The 26,540-nt window shown below is 49.2% G+C and overlaps 9 protein-coding genes across 9 annotated transcripts; 5 read left to right on the top strand and 4 right to left on the bottom strand.

Moving 5' to 3' along the window:
- N7496_011555 (fungal specific transcription factor domain-containing protein) lies at nt 1-1,506 on the bottom strand (the record flags this gene model as incomplete). The annotated part of the gene is made up of 2 exons (XM_056704468.1): nt 1-300; nt 364-1,506. 2 exons carry the CDS (start codon nt 1,504-1,506, stop codon nt 1-3), a joined length of 1,443 nt encoding a protein of 480 aa, XP_056550428.1.
- Nucleotides 1,507-2,148: 642 nt separating this feature from the next.
- N7496_011554 (Glycoside hydrolase family 32) lies at nt 2,149-2,666 on the top strand (the record flags this gene model as incomplete). The annotated part of the gene is made up of 2 exons (XM_056704467.1): nt 2,149-2,198; nt 2,258-2,666. 2 exons carry the CDS (start codon nt 2,149-2,151, stop codon nt 2,664-2,666), a joined length of 459 nt encoding a protein of 152 aa, XP_056550427.1.
- Nucleotides 2,667-4,206: 1,540 nt separating this feature from the next.
- Nucleotides 4,207-5,856, top strand: N7496_011553 (ankyrin repeat domain-containing protein; the record flags this gene model as incomplete). The annotated part of the gene is made up of 2 exons (XM_056704466.1): nt 4,207-4,672; nt 5,150-5,856. The coding sequence occupies 2 exons, from the start codon at nt 4,207-4,209 to the stop codon at nt 5,854-5,856; spliced, it is 1,173 nt and encodes a 390-aa protein (XP_056550426.1).
- Nucleotides 5,857-10,817: 4,961 nt separating this feature from the next.
- Nucleotides 10,818-12,744, bottom strand: N7496_011552 (cytochrome P450; the record flags this gene model as incomplete). Its single annotated transcript, XM_056704465.1, has 7 exons — nt 10,818-11,217; nt 11,270-11,472; nt 11,596-11,840; nt 11,895-12,046; nt 12,113-12,304; nt 12,355-12,484; nt 12,546-12,744. The coding sequence occupies 7 exons, from the start codon at nt 12,742-12,744 to the stop codon at nt 10,818-10,820; spliced, it is 1,521 nt and encodes a 506-aa protein (XP_056550425.1).
- An 890-nt stretch (nt 12,745-13,634) lies between these two features.
- N7496_011551 (uncharacterized protein) lies at nt 13,635-14,471 on the top strand (the record flags this gene model as incomplete). The annotated part of the gene is made up of 1 exon (XM_056704464.1): nt 13,635-14,471. The coding sequence occupies one exon, from the start codon at nt 13,635-13,637 to the stop codon at nt 14,469-14,471; it is 837 nt and encodes a 278-aa protein (XP_056550424.1).
- Nucleotides 14,472-15,499: 1,028 nt separating this feature from the next.
- Nucleotides 15,500-16,131, top strand: N7496_011550 (uncharacterized protein; the record flags this gene model as incomplete). Its single annotated transcript, XM_056704463.1, has 3 exons — nt 15,500-15,520; nt 15,650-15,659; nt 15,713-16,131. The coding sequence occupies 3 exons, from the start codon at nt 15,500-15,502 to the stop codon at nt 16,129-16,131; spliced, it is 450 nt and encodes a 149-aa protein (XP_056550423.1).
- A 2,261-nt stretch (nt 16,132-18,392) lies between these two features.
- N7496_011549 (uncharacterized protein) lies at nt 18,393-22,401 on the bottom strand (the record flags this gene model as incomplete). Its single annotated transcript, XM_056704462.1, has 4 exons — nt 18,393-21,451; nt 21,512-21,714; nt 21,771-21,889; nt 21,946-22,401. The coding sequence occupies 4 exons, from the start codon at nt 22,399-22,401 to the stop codon at nt 18,393-18,395; spliced, it is 3,837 nt and encodes a 1,278-aa protein (XP_056550422.1).
- A 1,462-nt stretch (nt 22,402-23,863) lies between these two features.
- N7496_011548 (basic secretory family protein) lies at nt 23,864-24,835 on the top strand (the record flags this gene model as incomplete). Its single annotated transcript, XM_056704461.1, has 1 exon — nt 23,864-24,835. One exon carries the CDS (start codon nt 23,864-23,866, stop codon nt 24,833-24,835), a length of 972 nt encoding a protein of 323 aa, XP_056550421.1.
- A 487-nt stretch (nt 24,836-25,322) lies between these two features.
- On the bottom strand, nt 25,323-26,534 carry N7496_011547 (mitochondrial 54S ribosomal protein mL44; the record flags this gene model as incomplete). Its single annotated transcript, XM_056704460.1, has 1 exon — nt 25,323-26,534. The coding sequence occupies one exon, from the start codon at nt 26,532-26,534 to the stop codon at nt 25,323-25,325; it is 1,212 nt and encodes a 403-aa protein (XP_056550420.1).
- Between the last annotated feature and the right edge of the window lie 6 nt (nt 26,535-26,540).

The raw sequence follows: 26,540 nt of genomic DNA, 5'->3' as shown, positions 1-26,540 counted from the left end.
CTAATAGACGTCGAAGTTCTTGTTATAATACACTTTCCCATTGCTGTCCGTCGTTTCACCTTCATCGTCGGTTAACTCTGGAATTGCACGAAGCTCAGAAACTGGCTCAAGAAGTAAATTCGACTCGACCAATCTCTTACGAACCCAAGCTAAGCCCTCCCGACTCCCATTCAATTTTGCAAGATAGCAGCAAAATTCATGAAGAATCTGTCGAGTTTGAATAAACATTTCTGGGGGCAGAGAATGCACACACGTCATGACATCAAGCAGAGTGCTCGTTATGTCGCATAGTTTGGCTTGCTGAAAATCTTATTAGCTAGGCTTCGGTCTTGACTGGAGGGTTTGCGAAAATATTCCGCTTACCATTCCTGGCCCGTGAGCTACCAGCGCATCAAAAGAAACCGTCGATATAGAGCGAAGCGCATCTCTTGATACATGAGCTGGGTAGGTGAATGACATGCTATCGTCTCCTGGCTCACTCGACAGAGTAACATTACTGAGAGAAAGTTGCCACACCAGCATCCGCAACCACTGCTGCGTAATAGCAAGGTCGCTTCTTTGTACTTCATTCCATTCCATGGGCCATTGATCATATCGACATAGCGCATGTTGTATTTGAACAAGCACTTCCTTGCTATACTGCTGGCCCCGCCCATTATTAGACGCTTCTGAGCCGACCAGTACGCCATCAACCGATGAAAAAAGGTGGGCTAGGCTGTGGAAAGCCTGTAAAACCTCTGGGTTATTCTGGCTGTCGCTTGAAGCAACATCGATAGAGTTCGTGAGGCAGACTGGAGTGCCATGCTGCATTGCGTGGCCTCTTTCAGTCACATATAGAAGCCAGAATGTCCGGCGTCTATAGCTCTCCTCCTCAGAATCCATGTTCTGATATGTCTCCTCCTTGTCTAAGGCGAGCAGCTGACAAAGTGATACTGCTTCCCGTAATAGAAACGAAGCGGTCCGCTTTTTCCCTTTTGCTCCGTAGTAGAAATGAAGGAATAAAGGAACCAGAATAGCTTCTATGGCTGTGCTTTCGCGATAGTCGTATTTCAAACGGTATCGCTCGGCCTCGGCAGCAAACCGATCAGCCAAAGCCGTGGAACCCATATTTTCTGGAAGCCCGAACTCGCTCCATGTTGGCGTGGTCGACTTGAGTTGCAATTGCGCGCCCGTACCGGCACAAACTGCGAAAGTTAACGCACAAGTTTCGTAATCATTTTCGTCGGTTCTAAAGACAGAGCTGAGTCTGGCAACATCGATCACTGGCCATACTGGATACATTCTCTGCCTGTAGGTTTCAAGATACTCGATCACGTCGCTCGGTGTAAAGGCGAATCTCCATGTTGCAGGTGACGAAGAGGATGACGATAGCGGAGAGGTAGCTGAACTTTCGCAATTCTGATCGACAATCTCACCAGACGGGGAAGGTGATACGATAGATGGTTTAGGAGTGCTGCTTTCTTTGATCAGGCTCTGTAATTGCTCGTTTACACGAGCACAAGTCATGCGACGGGGTCCTTTTGGCCCAGACTTTCTTGGTCGTTTTGCAAAGGTACATTTGAACCCGGTTCTCGCACAGTTCGGGCACGGTATTTGGCCAGTGCACCGAACCTTGCGAAGGGAGCATGCATCGCAGGCTCGTGGTCTTGCCATGAGGAGCAGTTGAAAATGTTGATTCAGGTGTGAGAATGAGCACGGTATCCCAGGACAGCTAGTGTAGTATCTGTGAGTCAAAAATGATGACAGCTGCACGGTTGTGTACAATATAGGAAAAGTGTTGTGCTCTGGCAAGTTCTCGGGAGAAACCTCGGCGATTCAAATCGTCCCCGCATCACCTGAGTCCTTCAAGCCTCCTCCGTCAAGCAATGCACCATTCACCATTCCTACTGTGCAGGGCGCTGTGCGTGGGATTTGGCTAGAATTTTTGTTTGTCCATAGTTGGCTTCATGGTTCTTCTGACAAGGATCTGGCTAAGTCCCGGCAAATGGAAATCAAGAGAGATCGGGCAGATTCTCGGGCTAATTTCTCGGGGGTATTCTGGGGAAATTTGTCGGCGATTTTGAAGACTTGATGATGGAACTGATTGTGGGTTATGATGTTGATGGGAATTGAACCCCGTGGGGAAGAAGTTGTGCATACGTTGCGTTTATGTTGCGTATAAAAAGCGAAGGCTGTCACTTTGTTAGGAGAAGAAGCCGGTAAGTTCTGTTTTGACCCTCACCCTTCCCACAGCATCCTTCAATCTGACTTTCTGAAGGTTCACAACAATCACCTGGACCCCATCGAACTCCACAGTCGCCGTCTCCCGCCTTTACTCGTCCGCCGTCGAAGACTTCACCAATACACCAATTTACGGTCGCTTTGAGCCTTACAGACTGGCAAGGTCCAACCAGACTAAAACCATCGAAGCCGACATATTCGTCGACGGTTCGCTCCTAGAGATCTTTATCAACGACCGCTTCGCTCTGACAACCAGGACCTACTCGTCTCGCACCGACGCTCTCGGAATCACTCTCCTCTCCAATGGTGGACGGACTATCTTCGAGAATATTACTGTCTACAATGACATGCTAGATGTGTGGCTGGATCGGCCGATGAACTCGAGCTCACCGCTTCATTATGACAGATACTACGAGACTCACATTACCTTCCCCATACGTGCCTGAAGGCACTGAACTTTATGAAGGGTGGTAACCGGAGTCTGGTTGTTACAGGATAGTATTGGTCATCCACAATGTTAGAATTTATTTCATCGGGATATGCTAAGTGGACACCCTCTTAGTCCGTTGATGACATTTGTCTGCCCAACACAGAACCTAGTCCCCGTCCTTCAATCCATGGAGGCCGCCCATAATCCGAGATAATCCCTTACGTCTTTTTACCAAATGACAAACAAAAGAACTTCCATACTTCGACACCCACAACTTTCTATATGTCCGAAACAGCTTCAAGAAATTATAAAATTCTGAAAAGCTATGGTGGCATATGTCTATTACCTGCTTACCTTACTCACCCCTAGTTACACGACGCTAAAGCAGCACTCTATAGTTTCATTGTCTTTAGGAATGTTCAGAGGATATAGTTTGTTCCAATGCTAATCCTAACACATACGACCATAGGGTGTGGAGAACAGGGCTTCCCGTCCGCTCAGCCGTACTTAAGCCACACGCCGGCCAGTTAGTAGTATGGTGGGTGACCACATGCGAATCCTGGCTGTTGTATGTTTTTGCTGTTGAATTTTATTTAAACTGCTTCACTCTTCAGCCCCTTCAGCCCCTTCAGACTGGTCAACCTGAACGCCCCGAAGCTCCCTGGCCTGTCGGCTAAAATTTCCTTCCAAACCCCCTTCCCAGTCGTGTCGCAGTTATTCCTCTACTTTTTGGGGGGTCTGAACTGATCCTGTTCGGAGCTAACCACAGAAGATAGATTCATCGAAGCTATTATAACCGTCTGGTCTGGTCTTATTTAGCTCTTCTCTATGGACGGAGTGAATATTTGACCAAAGAGGTGGTGCTGTAAAGACCAGCTCGCTCATGAGAGACAGGGTGCACTGACGCTCTCAGCTGAGCTCAGATACAATATTATTGGTTCAGCTTGATCTGGCTGAAACTGTGGAACAAAGAAAGGGCCGAATCAAATATGGAGCCCGATTTACATGTCGCATTGGGCCGAAGTACACTCCACGGGCGTTTGGCGTCGTGGAGGGACGAACAAGACGTGGGCATCGAGATATTATACACATCTCGTTGTTCCAGGAATCCTAGCTTGGGCGCCTATGCACAACTTTGAATAGCCTTAGTGAATAATTTCTGCCTTTATTAAACCCAGCGGGCTAGCATTCGCCGACAAGCTATTTTTCCACACGCAGACTGCGCCCCACTCTCGACAAAGTACTGCTCCCTGCCATACCACAACGGCAACCCAGAGGGTTCAACTGAAGCACCCTAAATTCAGCAAGAAGGACGCGAAGTGGGTGACCGCAGTTGGCCTAAGGACGCACACATTCCCTGAAAAATCGAGTTTCCAATCTCATTGGTCAGCAGCCTTCGAACTTCTTCGCGGCGAAGCGTCATCTGTGTCCGCTGCCACGGCCAGCCGTGAGGGCAACGCTGATTCACCATGACGGATCGCTCAAGATTACGTCTCAGTCGAGGTTGCTATACAGTTGGTTGGATATGCCCGCTGCCAATAGAGATGACAGCCGCAATGTCTATGCTGGATGAGACGCACCTACCGCTACCACAATCACAAGCGGATTCGAATACTTATGTTCTCGGACGAATCCATACTCATGATGTTGTTCTAGCTTGTCTCCCTGAGATGGGTCTAGCACCTGCAGCCACGGTGGCGCGGCAGATGAAACAATCCTTTCCAGACCTACGTTGCGCGTTACTGGTCGGCATTGGAGGAGGTATACCGAGTGAAGGGTACGACATCCGTCTAGGGGACGTGGTAGTTGGCGTGCCGGGATCCAAATACGGATCAGTTGTACAATGGGACTATGGGAAGACCGTCGCCGAAGGAAAATTTGTCCACTATGGCGTTCTGAACGACCCTCCGGCGGTTCTACTGACAGCTGTCAACGCTCTTCGGGCCCGGTATAACATGGGGCAAACAGGTATTGTGGAGAACCTGGAGTTTGGATCGTCGCGTATTCCTTCCGATATGAATGGTCAGTTCTCACGGCCAAGCCAGGACCTTGATGTCCTCTTCAAGGCAGATTACGATTATGAACATTCTGATTTGGGAGACTGCCAGTCCTGCGATAAGAGGAAAGCTGTACTTCGTGGGCCTCGCGAGAAACAGACGATAGTTCATTTTGGCACAATTGCCTCTGGGAACCAGGTTATCAAGCATGGCCGGAAGAGGGACGAGATTGGTGCAACATTTGATGCACTCTGTTTGGAAATGGAAGCTGCTGGAATTGTAAAGGATCTACCCTGCATTGTCATCCGAGGTATATGCGACTATTCGGACTCCCATAAGAATAAGACATGGCAAGGTCACGCAGCCATGGCCGCAGCTGCGTTCGCCAGAGACATTCTCTCGATATTGCCCAGCCACCGGGTGAAGTTACTCGATCCCGGCTATCTTTTTAACCCTTATGACTCTCCCGTTCGAGTCCGTGGGTTGAACTTGCCGCTATTAGCTCGCGAAGAAAACATTTTCTACCAGGATTATTGGCACGAGTCGCGAATTCTAGAACGTGGCAACGATGCTCGGAGCTCACAATTTGCAATTCGGCAAGATGAGCGGCAATTACTAGAGCGGTTGCTGAGCCAGCCCCCGGGACAAGGTCCGAACTTTGAAATGGAGCCAAAACTGGCAGAATTCATGCATGAATACAGATCTGAGCTACTGGAACAGCTTGCTGATTTCCCAAACCCCCAGCAGCAACGCGGCCTCTTCGCCGCAATGCTGCGGATGACAAAAGGATCGCTTGACCATGATTCCGATACATGTCGTACCTTATTGCACTGGCTGGCCATGAACGGCGTATCGGACGTTCTTCCGAAGCTAATTGATATCGGGTTCGATGTGAACCATAAAGATTCAGATTGGCAGACACCTCTTCATCTCGCAGTCATCGAAAATCACTTTCCTACTGTCGCTGTTCTTGTGCAGCAGTGCCATGCTGATGTGCATGCGAAAGATCTAAATGGTCTACTCGCGTGGCATCATGCTCTCCATATCGACTGGGATAACTGCGCCGACAATGACGAGCGTGAAAAATCCCGGATTTCCATCATCAGGCTCCTAGCAGCCTTCACAAACATAGAATCGATCAAAGGCGCAAAGGCTCGGAAGAGTCTATCTCGTCTGAAGACGGACCCGGAGGCAGTCATACTTCTATGAACTTAATATTAAAATCAGACCGAACAATATTTATTTCAATGAACCGCGCTTCTGGCATCCCGCGCAAAAGCTGTCACTTCAACACGGAGAATCCAGATGATTTCAATAACTTATGGTCACGCTGGATATGTAATAGGTCTACCTAGCCAAATACAGAGTTATTGAAGTCGCTGAGGTTTACTATATTATACACACAGGCTATTAGGGGGTCTTTTTCGTTATAATTACCTTTGTTTCACAGTGAGAGAGAAATGGTGGATGGAGAGGAGTGAAGCGGAAAGGAAGTGGAAGAGGGCGAGGGTAACCAGCGGTAACTGCATAGAAGGGAAAGATGTAGTGTCTGCTTCCGTATTGCGGAATCTTTTCCTCGATTAAATCGTACAAAAGCATCTTTTTCAGGTGGGTGAATTTCCGCCTAATCCGCTCAAACCAGCCTGAAGTCTAACTGCGTAAAGCAACAACAACAAGCCACCTAGCACCGAGCGATGGGCGCTAGGTGAGCATGACCATAGGATGGCTGTTGTACGTTTTTCCTTTCCTTTTTGGAAGGCAAAAAATACGATCATTGCTATTTTGAGTGTTGGCCAGGGTGTGGCTTCGGCTTCATGACGGATGCCCATGATCAATACTGCCACGATTTTCAGTCTCTTTTCCCCACCTATTTGCATTACTCGTCCAATCATCACACCCTACCCCGTACTTTGCTTCACCACTCGGTATGAATATAATTAGCTGATCCTATCTCTAGAATATACGTATATACCTTTCCGGTGCCTTATCAAAATTACACGTTCGACTGCTTTGTTATCAACCAATTTACGATTCACTTTTCGTACTTATATCGTTCCAGGGCCACAGCGTACGACAGCGCGCGTCACTGGTGCGAGAGAGCATGATCGATAAATTAGCTAAGTTTGGACTAGGTCGTTTCATTATATCCTTAGCATTAGGGTTCGAGAAAGTTACTCTAGGTAAAACATGGAAGCCAATTTCGACTTTAGCTGTATATCTCCTTGTATGGACAGGGATATATATACCTAGTTGACGTAGGCTGCATGTCGCCGTTGAGGCGAGGGGTCAGGGTAAATGAAATCATCATCATCATCAGCAGCTATATATCTCCAGTTGCGTCGGCGGTTCGACTCATCCCAAGCCAAGAGCCTCAACGGTGTAAACCACACCTAGAAGTCATCAACATGGCTGTTGGTCAAAAGATAAATTGAACAACCTACGTCAGCGGTGGGAGTGTTTCGCGGCGATAATACTTAGCACTATAAGGTTAGCCTTTACCTTTCATGATTATTGTAAGGCCAAGGCAGTTCGTCGTCGTGAGTTCATTGACCATGATCCTTCCTCAAGGTATCCCAGAGCCTGGCTCTTTCTACACCGACGGCCACGCCATCTTGTTTCCTGCCAAGGAGTTCGAATCGCGCAAGAAGCCCAAAATCGATGGATTATGAAAGTTATTCTGGCATCTTGGGAGGACGACGATGGGGATGTGTGCAATGGGAAAAGACCCCCAACTCGGACAGAGCTGCAAGGTTTGGGCCTGTTCGGCGTCAGAGAACGACTTGGAGCAAGATCTTATTAGGCTGAATTCGATCGATGCGATAATAAAAATGCGCCAATTAGAGACCCGTAGCCCTGTTAATGGTCTGTAGAGACTCTGAGAGATTTGTAGCCTTCTAGAGACACAGACCTGGGACGTTATCATAGAGCCGTCCTATACTTGGAGCGCCCATTGCTGCATATGCATACCATGGAGCTAAATACTATACCACTGCAAAGGTACATAGCCAGGCCGTCCCATAGATGAGAAATGAACGGTCGTGGGGGGGGATTATAGTTTGCAGGCTCAAATGGTATATAATAATTTCGTTTCATGCTTAGACTTCGGCATCGGCATGTAAGGCGTAACTATCTCCAACCCGGTATTGTAATATTTCACATGTTTACACATGACTAGGAAGGAAGATCTCTGGCAATTTTACATCAACTGCCCGGGTGGTCTAGTGGTATGATTCGCGCTTAGGGTTCACCCAAAGCATTGACTGCGCGAGGTCCCCGGTTCGATCCCGGGCTCGGGCCAAGTTTCCTTTTTTAGCTGTCAATATTTTTGGGCCTAGTTTCCGTTTTGAACTATTATTTAATCTTCCTTCGCTTTTTTGCCTTAGTAATAAGTTAGTTTATATCTACTTAGTCTCCTAGGTTGAGCTCTCAGACCTTAAAATGACCGAGATTAACATCAAACGCCCGGGTGGTCTAGTGGTATGATTCGCGCTTAGGGTTCACCCAAAGCATTGACTGCGCGAGGTCCCCGGTTCGATCCCGGGCTCGGGCCAAGTTTCCTTTTTGAGCTGTTAATATTTTTAGGCCAAGTTTCCTTTTTGAACTATTAATCTTTCTTCCCTTCTTTTCGCCTTAGTAATAACTTAATTTATAACTATTTACCTAGTCTTGTAGCCTAAGTCCTCTTTTTAATCTATTAATCCTATATATGTTGTTAAAATAAATCATAAAACCCCACAAGCCAGTTAGAGCTTAAAAATAAGCGAGTTCCGCATCAACTGCCCGGGTGGTCTAGTGGTATGATTCGCGCTTAGGGTTCACCCAAAGCATTAACTGCGCGAGGTCCCCGGTTCGATCCCGGGCTCGGGCCAAGTTTCCTTTTTTAACCATCAATCTTGCTTATTCACCAAAAATCCCTAAGTTAACGATCTCTTGGCGAAATCGATTTCTTGCGATATCTCCGGATCCAAAGAGGGCTTATAAAGCCTTACTTATACGTTCAAATTTCAATTGCCCCCCCGCTCTATCGATTGACACCAAATTTGACCCAGTACGACCGTGCTAGCGGTGGCGGTTAACCCAAACGACATTTTGTTGCCCTAACTAAGAGGTTTTCACGGTGCAACTTCTGTGCCAAGACCCCTCGACTCAGGGGAATAGAGATACACGCGCAATAACCAGAACAACAAGAAGAGCGACTAGTTAAATACCATAGATAATATCGCCAAAGCTATCCAGTCCGTCCTCGAACAAACCGAGGCCAACCAACAATCATGAGGTTGATAGTATTGTGAAGGGATTCGTGAGAAACGTTAAGAAATTTGCCCTGAAAGCCTATAGGGGCGACACCGATAGCATGAGCAAAGTGCTCGTGGCACTCGAAACACTTATACAGCGCCTAGACGGTCTCGAAAAGACTGTCTCATCGTCAACAACTACCGCCCCATCCATCGATTCTGCCGCCTTTTAGCGTTGTCTTCGTATAACCGCGTGGCAGAGTGGAATCACCGGTGCACCCGCACCACTAATTGACCGGTCAAAAACTTCCTCGCTAGGGTTTAGCGAGATTAAATTATAAGAAGACCGCTAAATTATCGTCACGATAGCTAACTAGGGGACTCGCGAGCGATACCGCCGCAGGGACATGAGCGAGAAGGACCTCGTTTTAGCAGGTCGACGAGAGGGTAGTGGCTAGTGCCCTTAGGGCCCCTTCGTCGGCGTTGGCTGCTGTGAGCGTGGTGGTAGCTAGAAACTGCCGTCTAGCGATGTGGCCCTGTATGCGAGTACTGCTACGTCAGCCGAAGTACTCAGACAGCATACGGATACCGGTTGGTTAGAGATCTTTAGTCCTGGTGCGACCGTATAGTGTCTCGGCATGGTTCATGCCCAACAACGATACCAAAGGGCGCCGCGAGGCCATCTCTCGACCTTTCGAGAGTGTCCAGCACAAAGCAGCTTGTTTAATTAGTGACGCATTCAAGACCACTGCGGCAGCCGCTCTATGCGTGGGGCTCCATCTTAGGCCCATACAAACTCTTAAAGGAAAGGATGGTCAACGAAGTAGCAATCCGTTTACGAACTATACACCGTTCGCTATCCCACCAACAATCGTCAACAAGCGCACCAGAGCACAGCGTCAACTCAGTGGATTCTCACCGATAGAAGCCATCGCGTGGAGGGTCGGCGGATGCCTCATAGCTGCCCTAGGTCTGCCTGGCCGGGGAGTGCTCGGGGAGAGCCGTATTGCATTCGTGCGCCAAAGGTGGTTATCCACGAGAGGGAATCTGTCACTAAGGAGCACAACCAAATCGTCGCGAAGCCAGAGAGGCGACGCCCCCTGGTTATCTACACCGATGGTAGTGGGTACTAAGGGAACACCGATGTGAGTGCCCTGAGGAGAAGAGGCACCGGCGGTCTGGATCACGCCAGGAATAGTTCTCACAGAGCCGTTAGCGTGGGGAACCGTAGTTTGCGCACTCTCAGGACACACTGTCGTGACATAGGTGATTGTCTCGGTGGTCAAAGTATGTCGTCTGTCGGTGCGCCGGACAGTTGGTGACTACAGCAGCACAAGAAGTGATTGTATGACTCTCGGTTGCCGTGATGGTAGTTATATGTTGAAGCACTTGATGCCGTCTCACCTGATTCATATAAAGACAGAGTCAAAGGAGACCCGAAGCCGCAACCAACTTGCCAAATAGAGATGAGCTCTTTGTCTCGTTGGCGCCTCTCCATTATTTCCCGAGTCATGACCATTTCAATTATTGATGCTGGTCAAAATTGAACTTTATCATGCAAACAACTAAGTTCCTTACTTTGGATCCTGGCAAAGCAGCACGAAAAACTCGCCCTAATCATGTTCCAAAAACATCCAGAAAGACCCTTCAAAAGGATGATTGTAGAAGCATAGCTAACCAGACTTTGTCTCTAATCTCTAGATTCAGGCTTGTTGACAGATAAGGAACCAATCTAATTACTTTTAGATTATAGTATGGCTTGACTTTTTGTCGAATTCTACTTTATTGGTAATAATAAGATAAATTTCATGTGCAAATCGTACTACAAGTATATTGGCAGTATAATTCTTTCGCTGCCTCGAGCCAAAGCTTGTAGAACATCGTCCCAGCATTGACCTAGTCGTTCCCTACCAGACATGAACACCACCCAAAATGCTAAAATTCCACACCCCCAAGAGCCTCAGCGTCACTCTGCCCCCAAGGATATAGCTTCCCTAGGGACTGTATAAGCTCCCGATGCTTCTCACTCCGAGGATGAATCGCTAACTCAAATGGAGCAGGATGGCTGATAACCCCTGGTAAGAATCTGAGAGGAACGTCTTGTACCTTGCCATCGCGTACTGGCTTTTCAATATTGAAGACAGCCAGAGCCTGTACAACGGAAAGGAACACATTTGCATCCGCCAATGTACGGCCGGGACAGGCTCGACGACCAAACCCGAACACGAGCAGATGAGGATCTCGTTCCGGATGCGGATTCTCAGAAGTGACGAGAAAGCGTTCCGGCTTGAAGGCCATGGGATCGCGGTAGACCTTTTCATCGTGTGTAAATGCCCTGAATCAATAATTAGCGATTATCTAGGGGAAATGTGACTCTGAATACACACCATATATTGGCAAGGATAGATGATCCCTTGGGAATCAGGTATCCCTCACAGATATCATCCTGACTTGAGGCGTGTGCAACGTTCATTGGGACAACTGGGTGCCATCGTAGTACCTCTTTTACTAAGGCGTTGATGTAGGGAAGATTTTCACGATCATCGAATCCTGGTAGTTTGGTTTTTCCGACTACCGTGTCTAGTTCCAACTGTGCCTTGAGTTGCACTTCAGGGAATAATGCCATCGCCAGGAAGAAGCTCCCAATGGAGGACACGGTCGATTTATTTTGTTAGCAATCTACTTTGTATAATCCTTATGGACTAGTACTTACTGTATCCGCTCCTCCGGCATATAAAGACCCAGCAGACCATTTGACGATATTTTCATCTTCTGATCCCGGTTCCACGGGATTGCTTGCAAGAAGATTAGACAGGAATGATGGTGTGAAGCATCCTCTTTGCATCTGTTGTCTAACGAATGCAAATGGAACACCACTGAACGCTTTTACCCGTCTGTTGTAAGCCTGTGCTGTCTTGATAAAACCTGTCCCAAGGAACCAAGGCGGCAAGTGCCTCACTAGTGGAACAGTTAGATAAAAATATAGTGCCCTTTTCTGTTTGAGTTACTCACGCATTGGAAAGAAATCCACCGCCCATGTTGCCGGGAGTAGTGCGTATGAAAAGTCCTCCATCGCTTTATCAGCCAGATCCACGAGGGGGTCATTGCCGTGGGGCTCAATAGTGTAGCCGTAGCCAATTTTCAAAATGATTGCGCCAGCCTCTCTATATATCATTAGGATCATGCGACCACGCATTTATACCTGGGATTGTAGGAAGATATTGAATTACTTTCGAATATGCTGTTGAAGCTTTTCTGGAGCGTCTAGAACTCTCAACAAGAAACGAGCGACCTCGACTTGCTGAACTTCATTGAAAGATAGAACAGACTTGTTAGATCCGATTTCTTGGTAGAGATTCTTGCGTGTTTTTCGAACATCCTCTGGATTTCGGAGGGCTCCGAGAACCTCGTTCCAGCCGGACCTGTTGAAGTCACCTTCCCGTCACAGAATCCGAATGTCATCTCATCTTACATGTCCGTAAATGTTTGTTGAGGACGTAGTGAGTGAATGACTGATCGCTTTTCCAAGAGTTGGACAGCCAGTTGAGCATCGTTGAGAATGATAATATTCTTCCCCAGCACAGTGAGGGAGCTAATGGGTCCTGATCGTAGAGTTTCAGTTCCCACGTTCAAGAAGGTTGCGTTGTTCGGTCATCTTCTCACCAAAATATTTCTTATGTTTCAGCCAATGCTGCCAGTCTTGCTCGTCTGGCCTGGGCAGATCCGTCAAATTACCGATGATTGGCTTTCGCCAGGGACCTGGAGGGAGAGGTGGAAGTCGTCTTTTCCGCCCATAAATGACAGAGAAACCATAGCTGCTCAGTACTACCACCAACAAACCAATCCATAAAGTGGGAAACATGACAGGCGGTACTCTTTGAAAAGTATTTTGAAAAGTGTGAAGCCTGCCAAAAGAGGGGAAGGTCTGCTGGGCTGGACTGGGCTGCTCTTAATACTTCTTTGTAGGCGCTGGGAGTGGCGTCAGCTCCTTTTCATAGCGCTTTCAATTGGCCTCATAATACAGCGATGGATGGTAGCACTGCGTTATGCATGCATTATCTCGGGCGGGGAAATCAATTCAATAGGTGGTCTCGCTGCAGTATCGTGGGGCCTCAGCAGGGGTATTATGCTGTCATGCGTCAAGTCACTGGCAGAAGGATCCTGCATTGAGATAGGCTTTACCCCTTATGGTTCAAAAACATGGAGGATTTTCATTCGGCCTGATCATCCATGGTCAAACGATATTAATGGCGCTTGTAGCTCTAGCAGCCCAGCAGACTTGGGGTTATTCTAAAGCGGAAGGCCGATTGCATGGGTCAGATTAATCAAGCCTACTTTAATGCAAGAATCGAGAGAATGAAGCTAAATTTAGGTTCCTGGTTTTTTAATCTTCGTTTCACTAGTATGTCGCAAAGACTAGGCTAGGGGCCATAGAGTCAATTCAAGTTTAGAATTCCATTCGAGCTTTGTGTACAGTCAAGCAAGTTCAAACTGCATAACATATGCTTATAGAAAATAATATGCTGGGCTATATCGGAAAATAAAGCGCTTTGTTTGCTCTTTGTTCATTGATCTCTAAAAATTGTAATCAAGAGCCCATAAATCAAGAGCGTAAACAATGGCCATGCCCGTGGGGCCCACACATCATCAGTACATAAGAAGCGAGTTTCTACCGTTTCCAGAAAGGACACCTTCAAATCATTTGAAAACCAATTTCACTACATTGAAAACCATAGCTACTATTCGCCAACAATGCCCGACCTAAAGTACGGCCATGGTCAGTTCAGGGGTCGAGTACTACAGCAATGGATTGAAGGTGAGAAAGTCGAATCAGAGGTCTGTCCAATTCAGCCATGCAAACTTGTTTTTGCTGATCTTCTTCAATGGAAGCCAATCTTCAACGAAAATGCTGTGCCGCTGCCAGTGAAAGACAAGGCAAGGGAGCTTGGGGTATGGCCAGAAGATCTTAACAATGAAAATAGCTCTTGGCGCAAGTTTCGTATAGCACCCGTCGACCCTATGAAGGTGCTGAACTTCAAGGACAGATGGGGAGGAATGACTGGACCTGGTGTTATATTTACTGACGAAATGTTTAGGAAGGATGGACATCACCCATCCGAGATCATGAAGGCAGTCTATTGGAAGGATTTTGCACAGACCAGTCTCAAGCATGTCTTCGTGCTTGACATCAAAAACCCCAACACCAAATCGATCGTCAGAAAGATCTACAAAGAAGGAAACTCGCTCGGATATCCAGATCCGCGGTTGCAGGGCAGGGTCTGGGAATGGGGCACCCCAGAATACCAGGCCCTTCTCGGAACAGAGATTGGGAAGGTCGTGGCCTATTTTGTGCTCGGGGCTTTCGGAAAAGGTAAGCGTCGCATTGTCCGGGTTGTGTCCTGGGCCTTGCCTGGAAATCCTTCCCTGGAGTTCGACATTGAAAAGATCGATCCTGCAGCCGCTCCTAGTGGGAAATCATCAGCCACTACCAGCTTACAAACAGGGGGGAAAGATAAGCGTCGACTTTCAGATGACGCAAAGGACGAGACAACTCCAGATCTTAGAGCTAAGCGCAGGAAACTAGACTAAGGATTACTTTGATGGTTACGGTATGTAGAATATGGAATCAGAGAATCATCAAGGTACACCTCCCAATCAATAGTCATGTACGAGTAAATTTAAATTTCGCCGAGGAGACCTTTGTTCGTCCTGGTAACAAAAACATGGTCACGTCACAGTACTAATCTTGGTAACTTTAGTGATAGTAGTAATATGGGCGTTATTAAAATAGGGGAAGGAGTTAAGCCTCTGGACAAATTTTCGCCCACTATTGAAAGTGGTATCTATGCCTAAATCATAGGGCTTCGATATCATCACGCAAATTTGATTAGGTGTGAACTAGCCATACGTGTAATTGCAGTCCGAGCAGCAACTTGATTTTACAGTGCTATAATGCGTATCATCTATATGGACAGTGACATAGCATCTCACTCGGAGGTGGCCCCCAGTCCCTCCAGAGGTAATATTCCCGAACTACCAGCATGGAAGTCGCCCCCAATCCATGTAAAATCTCCCCATAAACCGGTACGGGGCGACCAGGAAGACGTGGGAGTTATGCCGTCAGGATAATATTCCAGATGGCCATGATAGGGGTGTTACTGTAGTGGTGATGATGGAGAGGATGCCGGTTAAATCGGCTGGGGAGCTTACGTAGATCTCCCTTCTTCGCCCCTCCTCCTCTTCGTTTTTTGCTCTTTTTCCTTCTAGTCCTTTCCTCTTTCCTCTCATTCTTGCCTCCTTTCTCCCCTTCGCCCACCTTCCGGCCGCGATAGTGGGCCATTCCTGACATTCCTGTAGAGTGTAGATCTAAGTCTCGATACCATCCTCCAAGAGAATACGTGAATGCATCTGCAAAATATTTGACCTCTGTACATAACATAACTTGTTTAATTTCATTTAATTCCATCAAACTCTCATATAATCTCGCATGATCTGGAGCCTACGATTGCCCGCTCTCTAGAATTACAAAAGGTCCTCCTCCCTACTCCCAACTTTCTTTCCTCTTCAACATCCACCCACCCCATCGCGCACAAGATCCAAGCTTCCAGAGCTTTGCGATGTCTGACTCTCATACCACTGTGAGTTCAACAACCTCTCATTCTTCATCAAGACTGTGATTACTAACGTGGGGAAAACCTGTAGATGTTCGACTGCCCGTGCTCTGGTGGCCCGGCCCTTCTCAGGGTCCCTGCTTTGTGTGCAACAAGGTTGAAAAGGGTGAGTCTTGACCCCTATATCCATTAGAACTATACTGACTGTGTGTATATAAGTCGACGATCCTACTTTCTCGGACGATCTTCTGGGCGAGATTGCCAAACTCACCGTACAGAAGTCTGTCCTGCAAATCAAGCTAAACGCTGCCATGGTGGAGTTGCAGTCGTTCAAGGAGAATCCTTTGACGGACAGGGTGGAGGATCTCGAGAAGAAGCTCGCAGATGCCAACGCGAAGAATGCAGTCCTTATAGAGAGATTCCATCAGCCTTTAGTCCATCAAATAATATGCAATAAATTCATTGAGAAGATCAACGAGGTGACGAGTAAACACCTTGGGCTTCCAGCATCCATACGACTTGTTAGCAAGAGTCTGGATGATGCAAGTCCTGTCACAAACGGTGGCCTTGGCGGTTGCACTCCCAGCAGTACCCACTATAGGCACCGGGGCGTTGCCCAGATGGTAACCCGGGCGTAGTACACTCGACGGAGGGAGGGGAAATTTGCAAAGTGCGAAGAATTCGACTTCCGGCATAATGGCATCGTCAGCTTCGCGTTGATCATCAGGCAGAACCCACTCCTCACAAGATGATTCATGAGGGGCGTCCTATTCCCCTCCGGGATCCATAATGAAGGAATTTCAGACAAGGATAGAAATCCCAGACAAAAAGGGCGCAGAGTGTGGATAGGGCAGCTGTTGTCGGTACGGTCACCTATGGTGAACCGCAAAGGAGAAAGGAGAAGAATCCTGGCCAAAAAGCCTGTGTTTTATATTGACTCGCAGACTTGAAGTCATTCCCAGAAAATGCTTCTCCTTCGGGGCCGGTTAGCGGTAGCAGGTATTCATTGCCAGTAGAGAAAGGCCGGTGACAGATAGTAATTCCTCCACATTGGTGCTTCTGTCCGTGGCGAGAGCATGGCTACCATAGCCTCCATGGTCTCTTCGATTCGCTCGCCGTGTCTAGAGGCGTGCAGAATGTTCCCGAGGGCTACGTGCACAGCGAGCAGAGACTTTGGGCATATACGTGGGTATTACCTGAGCTTAGTGTCTGTAGATCTAGATCCAAGTCTCGACGTTATCCTCCACTACTGTCCCTGTTTGCGTACCATAACTTCTGGATTTTATTTGATTCCATCGAACTTCCATATGATCTCGCGTGATCTAGTGCCTACTAATTACCCCCTCCCCAAAATTATAAAAAGTTCCTCCCTGCCCAGTTTCGATTTTTACATTCTTCCTCACCCATATCCACCCAGCCTATCCATCGCACACAACCACCCCCTCCCCCAAATTGAAAGACACACATTCATTAACCTACCATGGTGAGTTTTCAATCACTTCTCACTCTTCCTCAAGAATTCTCTCATTCGCCATCAAAATAACGATCTCTAACGTGGAAATTTGAATCCTAGATGTCTAACTCCACTCGCGGCCTGGTCCGGGTAGCCGAGCGCAAGTCTCAGCTCCTATATCTATTCGACGCATATTGACTCTTTCTATGTAGCAGTCAACGATCCTCGTCGCACTGCCAATCTTGTGAATCATATTGCTAAGCTCACAGAGCAGAAGTCGACTTTGTAAGCTAAACTTGATATCGCCATGTCGGACTTGCAGGAGTTTAAGGAGAAGTTCGACACGGCTAACGCGCAGATTGAGGCTCTTCAACGCGAGAACTTTGTGTTGGAGCGCTATGTCGCTGAAATGGAGGCTCAACTTCATGAGGCCCTAGCCCGTGACAGCCTTGGTGGCTGATTCCCATTTTCGCATGTTCATTCCCTTCTATTCATCATCCAGGTTCTCATCAAATAGATAGAATGAAGCTCTTTCGAAGTCTGCTACACCCATGGAAGCGCTCAGTGGGAGTATATACTCAGGACCACAGGCTTGTATTACTTTCTTGCCTCGTAATAAAACTCGCAGTAGTGGTGTTTCATCGACAGTCTCATCAACTTGAGGGGGATTCTTGTTCAACAATGCCTCTGGCATACCCACCCCATAACGGGCGATAGATGATTATATAGCTGGGCTTAACTTATAGGAAAAGCAAAGCAGTTGGATTGTGCCTGTCTGTCAAGGGAGAATAATAAAACAAGAGGGGAAGGAAAATGGGTAAGGGCTGGTGCTGGAAACCGCCGGCACGCAGGACAATGGGAAGAAAGATCCTATAGGGATATTCCAAGTCACTGCCACTGTAAGAATAAATACCTAGCCGCTATCATGAAATGAAAAGCTTTGCAGAGTCAGCATGGGAGGGATTCGAAATTATGGAAGGGGTCGACGTGACTTATTAACACCACGAGAGGACTCTAGGCGACGAATCTTGTCAGCTCGGCATACTGGGCTTCCAGTATCTATCCAGTTTATTAGTTCTACCCTCCTTGCTCTATGGCTCTATCACTAGTCTCGTAAATCATGCGGCCATGTGTCTATCTAGACATTGACGCCAAGGCAACCTATAAGGTAAAATCTGCGGAACCATGTGATCTCATAGAGACTAAAGGCATACATCTAGCTGCTGGGCACTACCATACGAAACGCTACAGTAAAACTATGCACAATAAACACTTCGTTATTTTTTATGTACCGAAACATCCCACTACGCCACCGCGTCATGATAATTACAAAATCACGTTGATCAGGAAAAGATAAGGCAGAAGACTCGAAGAAGAAAAGAAGAACAGTCACAGGGAAAACTACTTACAACGGTTCAGGACCATTCCCATCTCTCTAGAGATCGTTCATTGGGACCGACGGGCCATGAAATAGGTGAGCAGGTTGAGCGAACCCTCGCCAGCGGGCGGAGTGACCTTCTGAACCCGCTCGAGGCCGAACTTGAGGTTGAGTAGGGTACACAACTCAGTAGCCTGCTTCCGCACGCCGGGGCGGGGATGACCCAGTTGCTGGCTGACCACCGCGCCAACACTGGCCAAGCTATCGTCCGATAGCTCGACGGGCCCTTGAGACAGCGCCTGGTGAACAGTGGCTAGTCCCATGATGATAGACCGGTAGGAATCTTCGCTCTTAGCATCTTTACCCAGATCCATGCCTTGAAGCACACCCTCGATGACCGTCTGCGGTGCAATCAACGAAGCCAACTGCTCTGCAACCTCTTCCAAGCAAGTCACAAAGTGCGAGTTTGACTCGTAGTGGCGACGAGCTCTTATGAGAGAGGCCATGGTGGCTACGTCGTATCGGTGGAAGAGCTCGCTGGTCCGAAGAAGCATTGAGCGAATGGTGGCCAGAATCTGGGTCTTCACATCATGGTCCTTGCGGCTGGTAGGTGCCGCCTCCAGCTCACGCAGCAGTGCTTCAAGCATGGCATAGTAATCCTCTTCGCGAGAGACGATCTCCTCGCCATGGTATTGGTACAGTCCCTGCAGCTTCCTATATCCAGAGATGTCCATAGTCTGAGAGGCAATTCGGCTAAGGGCCTTGTTTAGCATCTCCGTCGCATTGGCAGGATCCTTGGATCGAGGGCTAGGGCTTCGGTGCCGCTCTGCCCACTTCCGACTGCGGCGGAATGCTGGTTCTTCGCTCGTTGGATGGACTGAAGATTCAACGGACCGGCTTCGTGACTCTGTAGGCAGGCGCAAAGTGGACTCGTTCAAGGGGACCTCCTCAAGCGCACCAGGCTTGGCAACCGATCGTGGAGTCGCAGTAAGCTCTGCAGCCTTCATAACATGCGCAGTAGCATTCTCGTTATTTGCGCTGCTCTCAAAGGTCTCTGCAATAGCTGGCTTTGGTGGTGATGTAGAAACCAAAGTAGGGACATTTTGAGAGGGTGTAGGGTGAGGACGATTCCTGGTGGGAGAGGGGGTTCCCCGAAGTGGCGTCCTCTTGGGTGACGGGAACCGGGGCTCGTTGGGCCCATCGTTGGTGTGTTCCTGGGGAGGGGCCAGCTCCGGTACAGGGTTCTTGATAGGGGTCTCAAAGGTAGCCGGGGTACCTGGGATGGAGGCTTCTCCAAGCTCCTGCTCATCGAGGTGACGAGGTGACTTTTCAGGAGAGAAATGGCGGACTGGAGACATCTTTGGTGTCGTAGGCTCCGCGGCAATCGGCGTATCAGGGTCCTCGTATATTACCATTTCTTCGGGCTGTGGCTTTGGAGTTGGTTCGGCGTCGACTAGTGAAGGAGCAGGACGCAACGGAGTCGCCTGTTCGGATTCAAAGATACCTGGCGAAGCTCGCACAGGGCTAGGTTCAGCAGGTGAAAGCGGTTGTGGTTCTTCAATAGGCTCTGGAGTGACGTGGCCAGGATTAACTTGCTGGCTGCGAGCAAGTGTTGGCTGCGATGCAGAAAGAGGTGGGCTCTCCAGAACGATAGGCACTGGGGAGTGGCGATCTTCAGACCCGCTTCGATGGTCGGTATGGGGAGCATGCACGGATGACTGATGCGCAACGCTTTCGGCAGAGTCACTACGGGCACGGCTTGCCGCCATGAGGTCCCCGTGGGACTTGGATTTTGAGAGGTCAAGCTTCTTAGGCTTGCCTCTAGTGGTGCCCGTTTGTCCAGCATCGTGGGGTCGAAGGCGAGGCGCGTTGATGGGTTTAGATGAGGGTGTAGATGCCTTGGACCGCACGGATCTCGGAGAGCTGACCGGTTTACCCGTAGCTTGAGCTGCTCTTGAGTCCGGCCGACGGGCGTAAGGATCCGCAGTTGCAGGACGACTGATCTCAGGCCGGCGGGGCTTCATAGCAGGTCGCATGGGTGCGGATGACAGAGAAGAGAGAGGTGCCCCCGTTGGTACAGTCCGAGCAGAGGGTCTAGGAGCAGGATCTGAGTCAATAAACGCAGACTGGGCGGACTCTGGGCGACAAGGAGGCATCGCCCTCTTGCGAGCTGCAATGGCTTCTTTCAGTGCGGAACGGCTGGCACCTGGGCCAGCGGCACTCTTTGTGGGTGTAGATGTGACCTTAGAGGCATTGGGATTCGATGAATCCTTTTCCAGCAGAGTGCGCGATTTGGCATCGAGAGTCGCCATGATGGCATTTGCTCGGTCGGGCCAGACACCGTAGAAGGTCCAGAAAGTGCTGCGTACAGCCTCTCGTACAGCAGGGTTGGCATCTCCCAGACCCTTTTTAAGAGACTTCTCGATAAGGTCCAGACCACCGCCATGCTCAATCGTGCTCTTTTGATGAGCCTGTCGGTTGATCAGAGTCCTGAGCCACCCAGCCGCAAAGAGACGCAATTGTAGGTTTTTATCTTGGGAGGCCCAGTGGACGTGTTGCAGAAGGCGAACATTGTATGTTACGTTCCCAAGAACGGCATCGACCGTGGCGTTTCCACTCTGAGCGGAAATCTTTTTCAAGGCTCCACACAACTTGATCAAGTTCTGCATGATAATTTCAACCATGGGGTCGAGTCTTGGGCCGCAAGTCCGAGCAATATCTTGCATCAGCAGGCAGCCGTTGGTACAGAGCGTGGTTCGCAAGGAGTTGACAACTCTGAAAATTCCATCAAGAAGGGTTTTGACGCCGTGAACGTAGCTCTGAGGAAAGTCGTGAGGACCATTACCGTGAGTGAGTCGGCGAAACAGAATAACATTCTTTTCACGTTTCAACCAATTGTCTTCGGATTCTTTGCCCTCAAACCAGGGAAGCATGTCTCGCACGGTATCGTCGATGTCTCGGGCGGATGAGACAAGGAAGGGCTCGACTCCATCATCTTCTTGGGAGATTTGCTGCATGGCCGGTTGCTCGGCCGGGGTCTTGGGCCTTAACGGGGCTTCTGGAGCAGGGGTAGATCTATCATGGTGGCCTCTTGAGGATACTGGACGGGTTTTAGTAGGTTCTGGCTCTGAACGCTGATTAGCACCGCTCTTTTTAGATGAAAGCAACCTGAAACTTGGAATCATACCATCATCCACTAGTTCCCTAGCATGTGAACGTGAGGACATCACCGAAATAGGGCGTTCGGCACGAGAGATGGGCCGGTTTGAGCTCACGAGCTCCGAGTCGCCAAGCCCAATGCCAGAAATAATGGCGCTAGCAATTGACTTGCGCACGCCGCGAGCAACCAGCTGCTTTTGCAGATCAGACTTGGCTCGCGCGGGAGCGTTTCTAAGTCATTAAGTCAGCCTGGAGAAGTCGAATTGAGAATACAGAGTTCCACGTACCGGAACAATTCAACCACGACTAATCTTGCCGTATCTCGAACCGCGCTGTCTGCATCCTCCAAGCACGCAACCAGAGAAGGAACATATTGGCGGAACAACAGACCATGATTTTTTGTCATCTGCAGAAAGATGCTGTTAGCGGCCAGATTAGATTTTAGGCAGCGAATAAACAGACATTAGAGAGCCAGAGCATGCTCATCTCTTTGGCTCGCGGGTTTTTGCCCGTCAGTGCGGTCTCCAGAACGTAGTATTCAACCTCGTTACTCGCCACGGACCAGAGCTCAGTGAAGATCGACGCCGCCTGGGCTCGCACACGTTCTTTATGATCGCCGAGTCTCTCCATCAGGACGGGATAAAAGTTCCGCGCCTGGCCCACGATCCATTGTTGCTGGTCTTGAATCGAAAGTCGCTTCAGAAAGTGGCCAAGTGTGGAGAAGCCTGCACCGAGAACCGAATAGTGTTGGGACGTCAAGGCGAGTCGCAGAGTGTCGAAAATCGTCGGAATAGCGCCTTCGGGGACATTCTTCTGTTTAATATCGGACTTGATAGCTGTCAGGTGGGCGACCTTGGCATCGACGGAGAGATTGGGATTTTTGAAGGCCGCCAGGAGCTCTGCAGCCTTTGCCTCCATCTTGAACGCCAACAGATGATTTCAAGATATGTTAGGCACAAATCATAGGAGCTACCACCACTTTGGGGGGAGCAGATGAAGTCGCTTTGTCTTTTAAGCGGTCACGGGGGATAGGGGACGGAAAGCACGGATAATGGAGTTCTGATAATCGTCACTGCCTATTTTTGAGTGTCAATTCGCTTTCATGAAGTACTTTGCGCACGCAGATAAGACAGATCGTGACAGGGGGCTGCGCGCAGAACTGGGGCACGTAGATGACCGTAGCGCGGGTTCAAAGAGAAGGAGCGCGGGAGAGTAATCAAGGCCAACGCGAGATCCGAGAACAGCGCAACATGATATCAGGGGAATGATGGAACTTACCAAGGCAAACGCGACTGTCGAGGGCAGGATAGGGAGGTGAGCGGGCGCGAACCGTGGATGGTGGGATGTTGACGAAGGCGACGGAAACTCGGAGTCAAGGGGCGATAAGCGCGGATAAGCGCGAGCGGCTCCACTGATGCGACAATCTTCTTCCCAAAGGAACTATTCAATTCCAAATAGATAAAGGGGTTTAGTCTGCGGTCCAGGATGGTGAGATTGTTGTGTTTGTTTTTCCAGAAGTTCAATTTGAATCTTGGTGGTGGTCAACCGTGGTTGTGCCCAAACCCCGCCCAACCCTCAAAGCCGGTTTGTTTATATGGTGGTCGCAGTGGGCAACCAGATGCGGTGTAGTACAGTGTAACAAACCAAGACTATACACGAAAATAGATCTGGGAGTTGATATGAAAACAAGATTGATGAGAGTCCCAATGCTAGATCTATCTTCAAAATAGGATTACCATCCAGCTATATCTACAGTACGAGACAACACAATAAACAACGAATCATGTGACCGGGCGAGGCATTAATGTTGGCCTACAAATCCATACCACTTAGCTATAGAGCCTAGGAGTTACACAAACATCTACTACTATAACCTATGAGCATGGATTGGCCTAAGATAGACCTATATCCAGATTCTGATCAATGGACTCAATTCAAGATGTCCTGGCTCTAGCAGAATCAATCAAGAATTATTATGTCAGAGCCTTCCATGTTAGTTGTATATGTTCTCAGTCACAGATAAGCTACTTTGGGAAAGACTAAATAACTATGAGCTATCCATGATAACCGATCTCAATGGTACCAAAAGTCTCTAGACCTTCAATTTCCAATCTTTAACAAAGAAATGACGTGGAGGAGAATAATGATATGTGGAGTCAATGCAATGGCGAACTCCCCCCACCTTCCGCATTGTTAATGGAGAGAATAGATTAGTCTCCCCTCGAACTGCTCTAATTGGCCCCAACTCAGCCTCACCATCGACCACCAGTCCTTCCGCTGACCACAAATCTGAACAAAGTCACTGAAAGAACTTCCGGATACTTGATCCGATCTTCTCCAAAGCCTTAGGACTGTCAGTAGATATATGACTGAACTCGCAATGACGACTACTTCGGCCGAACCGGCCGCTGCATCTGCGATTCCCAAACCCAACCAACCTGACGAGGCACAGAAATCAAACGCCAACGATCAAGATCAGAACCAGAAGATCTCACAAAAGAAAGTACACATTCCAAAGCCCAAGTATCGCCTCCATGCCGAGGACCTCCGCCATCCAGAATCTGCCTCATTCTCTACCTACATCCCGGATGTAGCCACGACTCTCGACACGGCCCTCAGCAATATCGTCAAATACCTCTATACTAGCCCAGAAACCGGGTCTCCAGTGGATGTGAAAAGTGCACCAAAATGCAAGCGACCTCACTTTGTCCCCTTCATCCCGCCCACGCGCTCAGTGACGTTATTCCTGCGCGACTTCGGCGGCGTGGCTTACACGACGGGCACAGAGTTGGACGACGCCCACAAAGAAATCCACCTCTCATTGCCGTATATCACGCACTGCAAGAACTCGGCCGCGAAAGCTGACCCGGTGCATGAACTAGCGGGTGTGCTGACCCACGAGCTGGTCCACTGCTACCAGCATACCTCGCCCCCGGACTCTGCGAAGGGCGGGAAGGATACCCCAGGCCCACCGGGAGGTCTGATTGAAGGTATTGCGGACTTTGTTCGGCTCAAGGCTGGCCTGTCGCCGCCGCATTGGACGCGGCCTACGTCTTCTTCACAGAGGGAGAAGAAATGGGATGCTGGGTATCAGCATACGGCGTACTTCTTGGCGTGGATTGAGGATGTCTGGGCTGGCGAGGGTGCGGTTGGTATGCTCAATGATCGGCTCTTCAGGGTTGGTTATGTAGGCGAGGGGGCGGAGGATGAGGCGAATGGTCATGAAGGGGGCTTTTGGAAAAGTCTCTTTGGGGCTGGGGTTGCGGAATTATGGGATGAATATGGGCAGTGGCTTGACGATGGTGAGAAGGCTAAAGGAAACTGGGAGGAAGAGATTGTTAACCCAGTATAAAGTATAGTTTAGTTGCTATATTTAGAGCGATTCTACCTATAGTCTCGATCACTATATGCAGAAGCAATGAATGGGTATGTCTAGAATGTGATTTTGTTTTTAGAATACATTTGATAGGGGCACCTCTATACACCAATGCCGAGACACGCGACCTCGGTGCCCGATGTTAACCAAATTTCGCTGGAGAAGAGCGGGGGGCGTAGCCAGATACATGATGAGACGAAGAAAACAATGATCAAGGGGAAAAGAAAACGAGATAATAAAAGATCCATAAACAAAAAGACACCAGATGAATCGAAGGAATCACAATTCCCATACTATACAGTATCCAGTCATGCAAAAGACAGGAAGCAATGACTCTTTTTTTCCCACTGGCCTGCTTCCCGTGCGAAACCACAGCACCGAGAAAATTGGTAATAAAAAAAGTCAGTAATAAACAAGACACGAAGATGGCAACGCCCGTAGGCGTCCAAATTCAAAGCACGTATTAGACGATGACCTCACCCAGGTCAACATAGACGGGCTTCCAGGGCGCAGCACCCTCTTCCTCCATAGAGCTAGGAACACGCACGTTGAGGGGGCTGTAGAGATACCATCCCTTCAGAGCAGCGAGAGCCGCGCGCTCTCGGGCCTCGATCAGGCTGGCGCCAGCGCCCTCGCCCAGCTTATCCTGGCCAGAGAAGATACCGACCACAAAGACGGGATGTCTACTCTTCCGACCGGTCTCGCTAATAATTCTGGCAACTGGGGGCTCGAAGTTTTCGCGGGCACACAGACGAGCCAGGTCACGGGCGGGCTGGGAGAAGTTGAACAGCTGGGAGATGTTGAGGTGTCGAGAGAGGAAGTGCTGCTCAAAGAAGCGCTTGGCTGCCGGACGGCCAGCGTGGAGGTAGATGGCACCCATCACGGCGCGGACGAAAGTGGCACTGGCGAGCTCAGCCGTAACACCCTCACCCGAAGTTTCCGGTCCCTTGATCGCGTCACCAAACTCGTCATCGTAGAAGATCTTCGATGTCACCGTCATCCTCCATGCTTTCTGTGCAGCATATGGGCGAGGTGTGCGTTTGTTATAAAGGACATTCAAGTCGCTGCCAGGTGCGACCCTGCGGAACTGCAGCAGACCGGGATCGACTTCTCCACCAGGCAATGAAGCATGTTCCACACCCCATTCTCTGGCCATCGCAGCGAGTGTTTTGGGACCGGCATAGGCGTACATGGCGGCAAAGATGACAGTCAAGGGAAGGCGGGGGTAGGTGCAAAGGAGGTGCTCGGTGGTGTAGTAGGTGAGGAGGTCGTGACCAAGCGTGGCTAGCGATTCGTTGTTGAAATCGGGGTTGGAATCCGCGGAGGCATCAACCAATGCTCGCGCAAGCGTCTGAGGGGGTAATCGGGAGGGGAGGTAGAGTCGAGCGTGAAGAGCAGCGAGTTTGGCGGAATTGAGCGCGGCATCGACCGGAGGAGAGGGATATTTGAGCATGTCCTTGCGCCTGTGAGCACTTCGAACGTGCTTCATCAACTCCACATCTTCAAAGCCAGCATCTCCAAGGCCTTCTTGAGCGCTGGACTCAGCCTGCAGGGGAGATGCCGTCGATTGGCACCGCGATCCGGTAGCAAACACTTGTTGATGCAGTCGGCTAGCAGCCCGAGCCCGTGTCGAAAGGACTGTACTGCTCCATCGTTGGAGCTGTACCCTCTTCATCTGAGC

Source organism: Penicillium cataractarum, assembly GCF_028827025.1.
Source record: "Penicillium cataractarum strain IBT 29864 chromosome Unknown utg000009l, whole genome shotgun sequence".
Classification (NCBI taxonomy): Eukaryota; Fungi; Ascomycota; class Eurotiomycetes; order Eurotiales; family Aspergillaceae; genus Penicillium; species Penicillium cataractarum.
The sequence above is the reverse complement of the archived record's forward strand: the minus strand, read 5'-3'. Positions and strand labels throughout refer to the sequence as shown.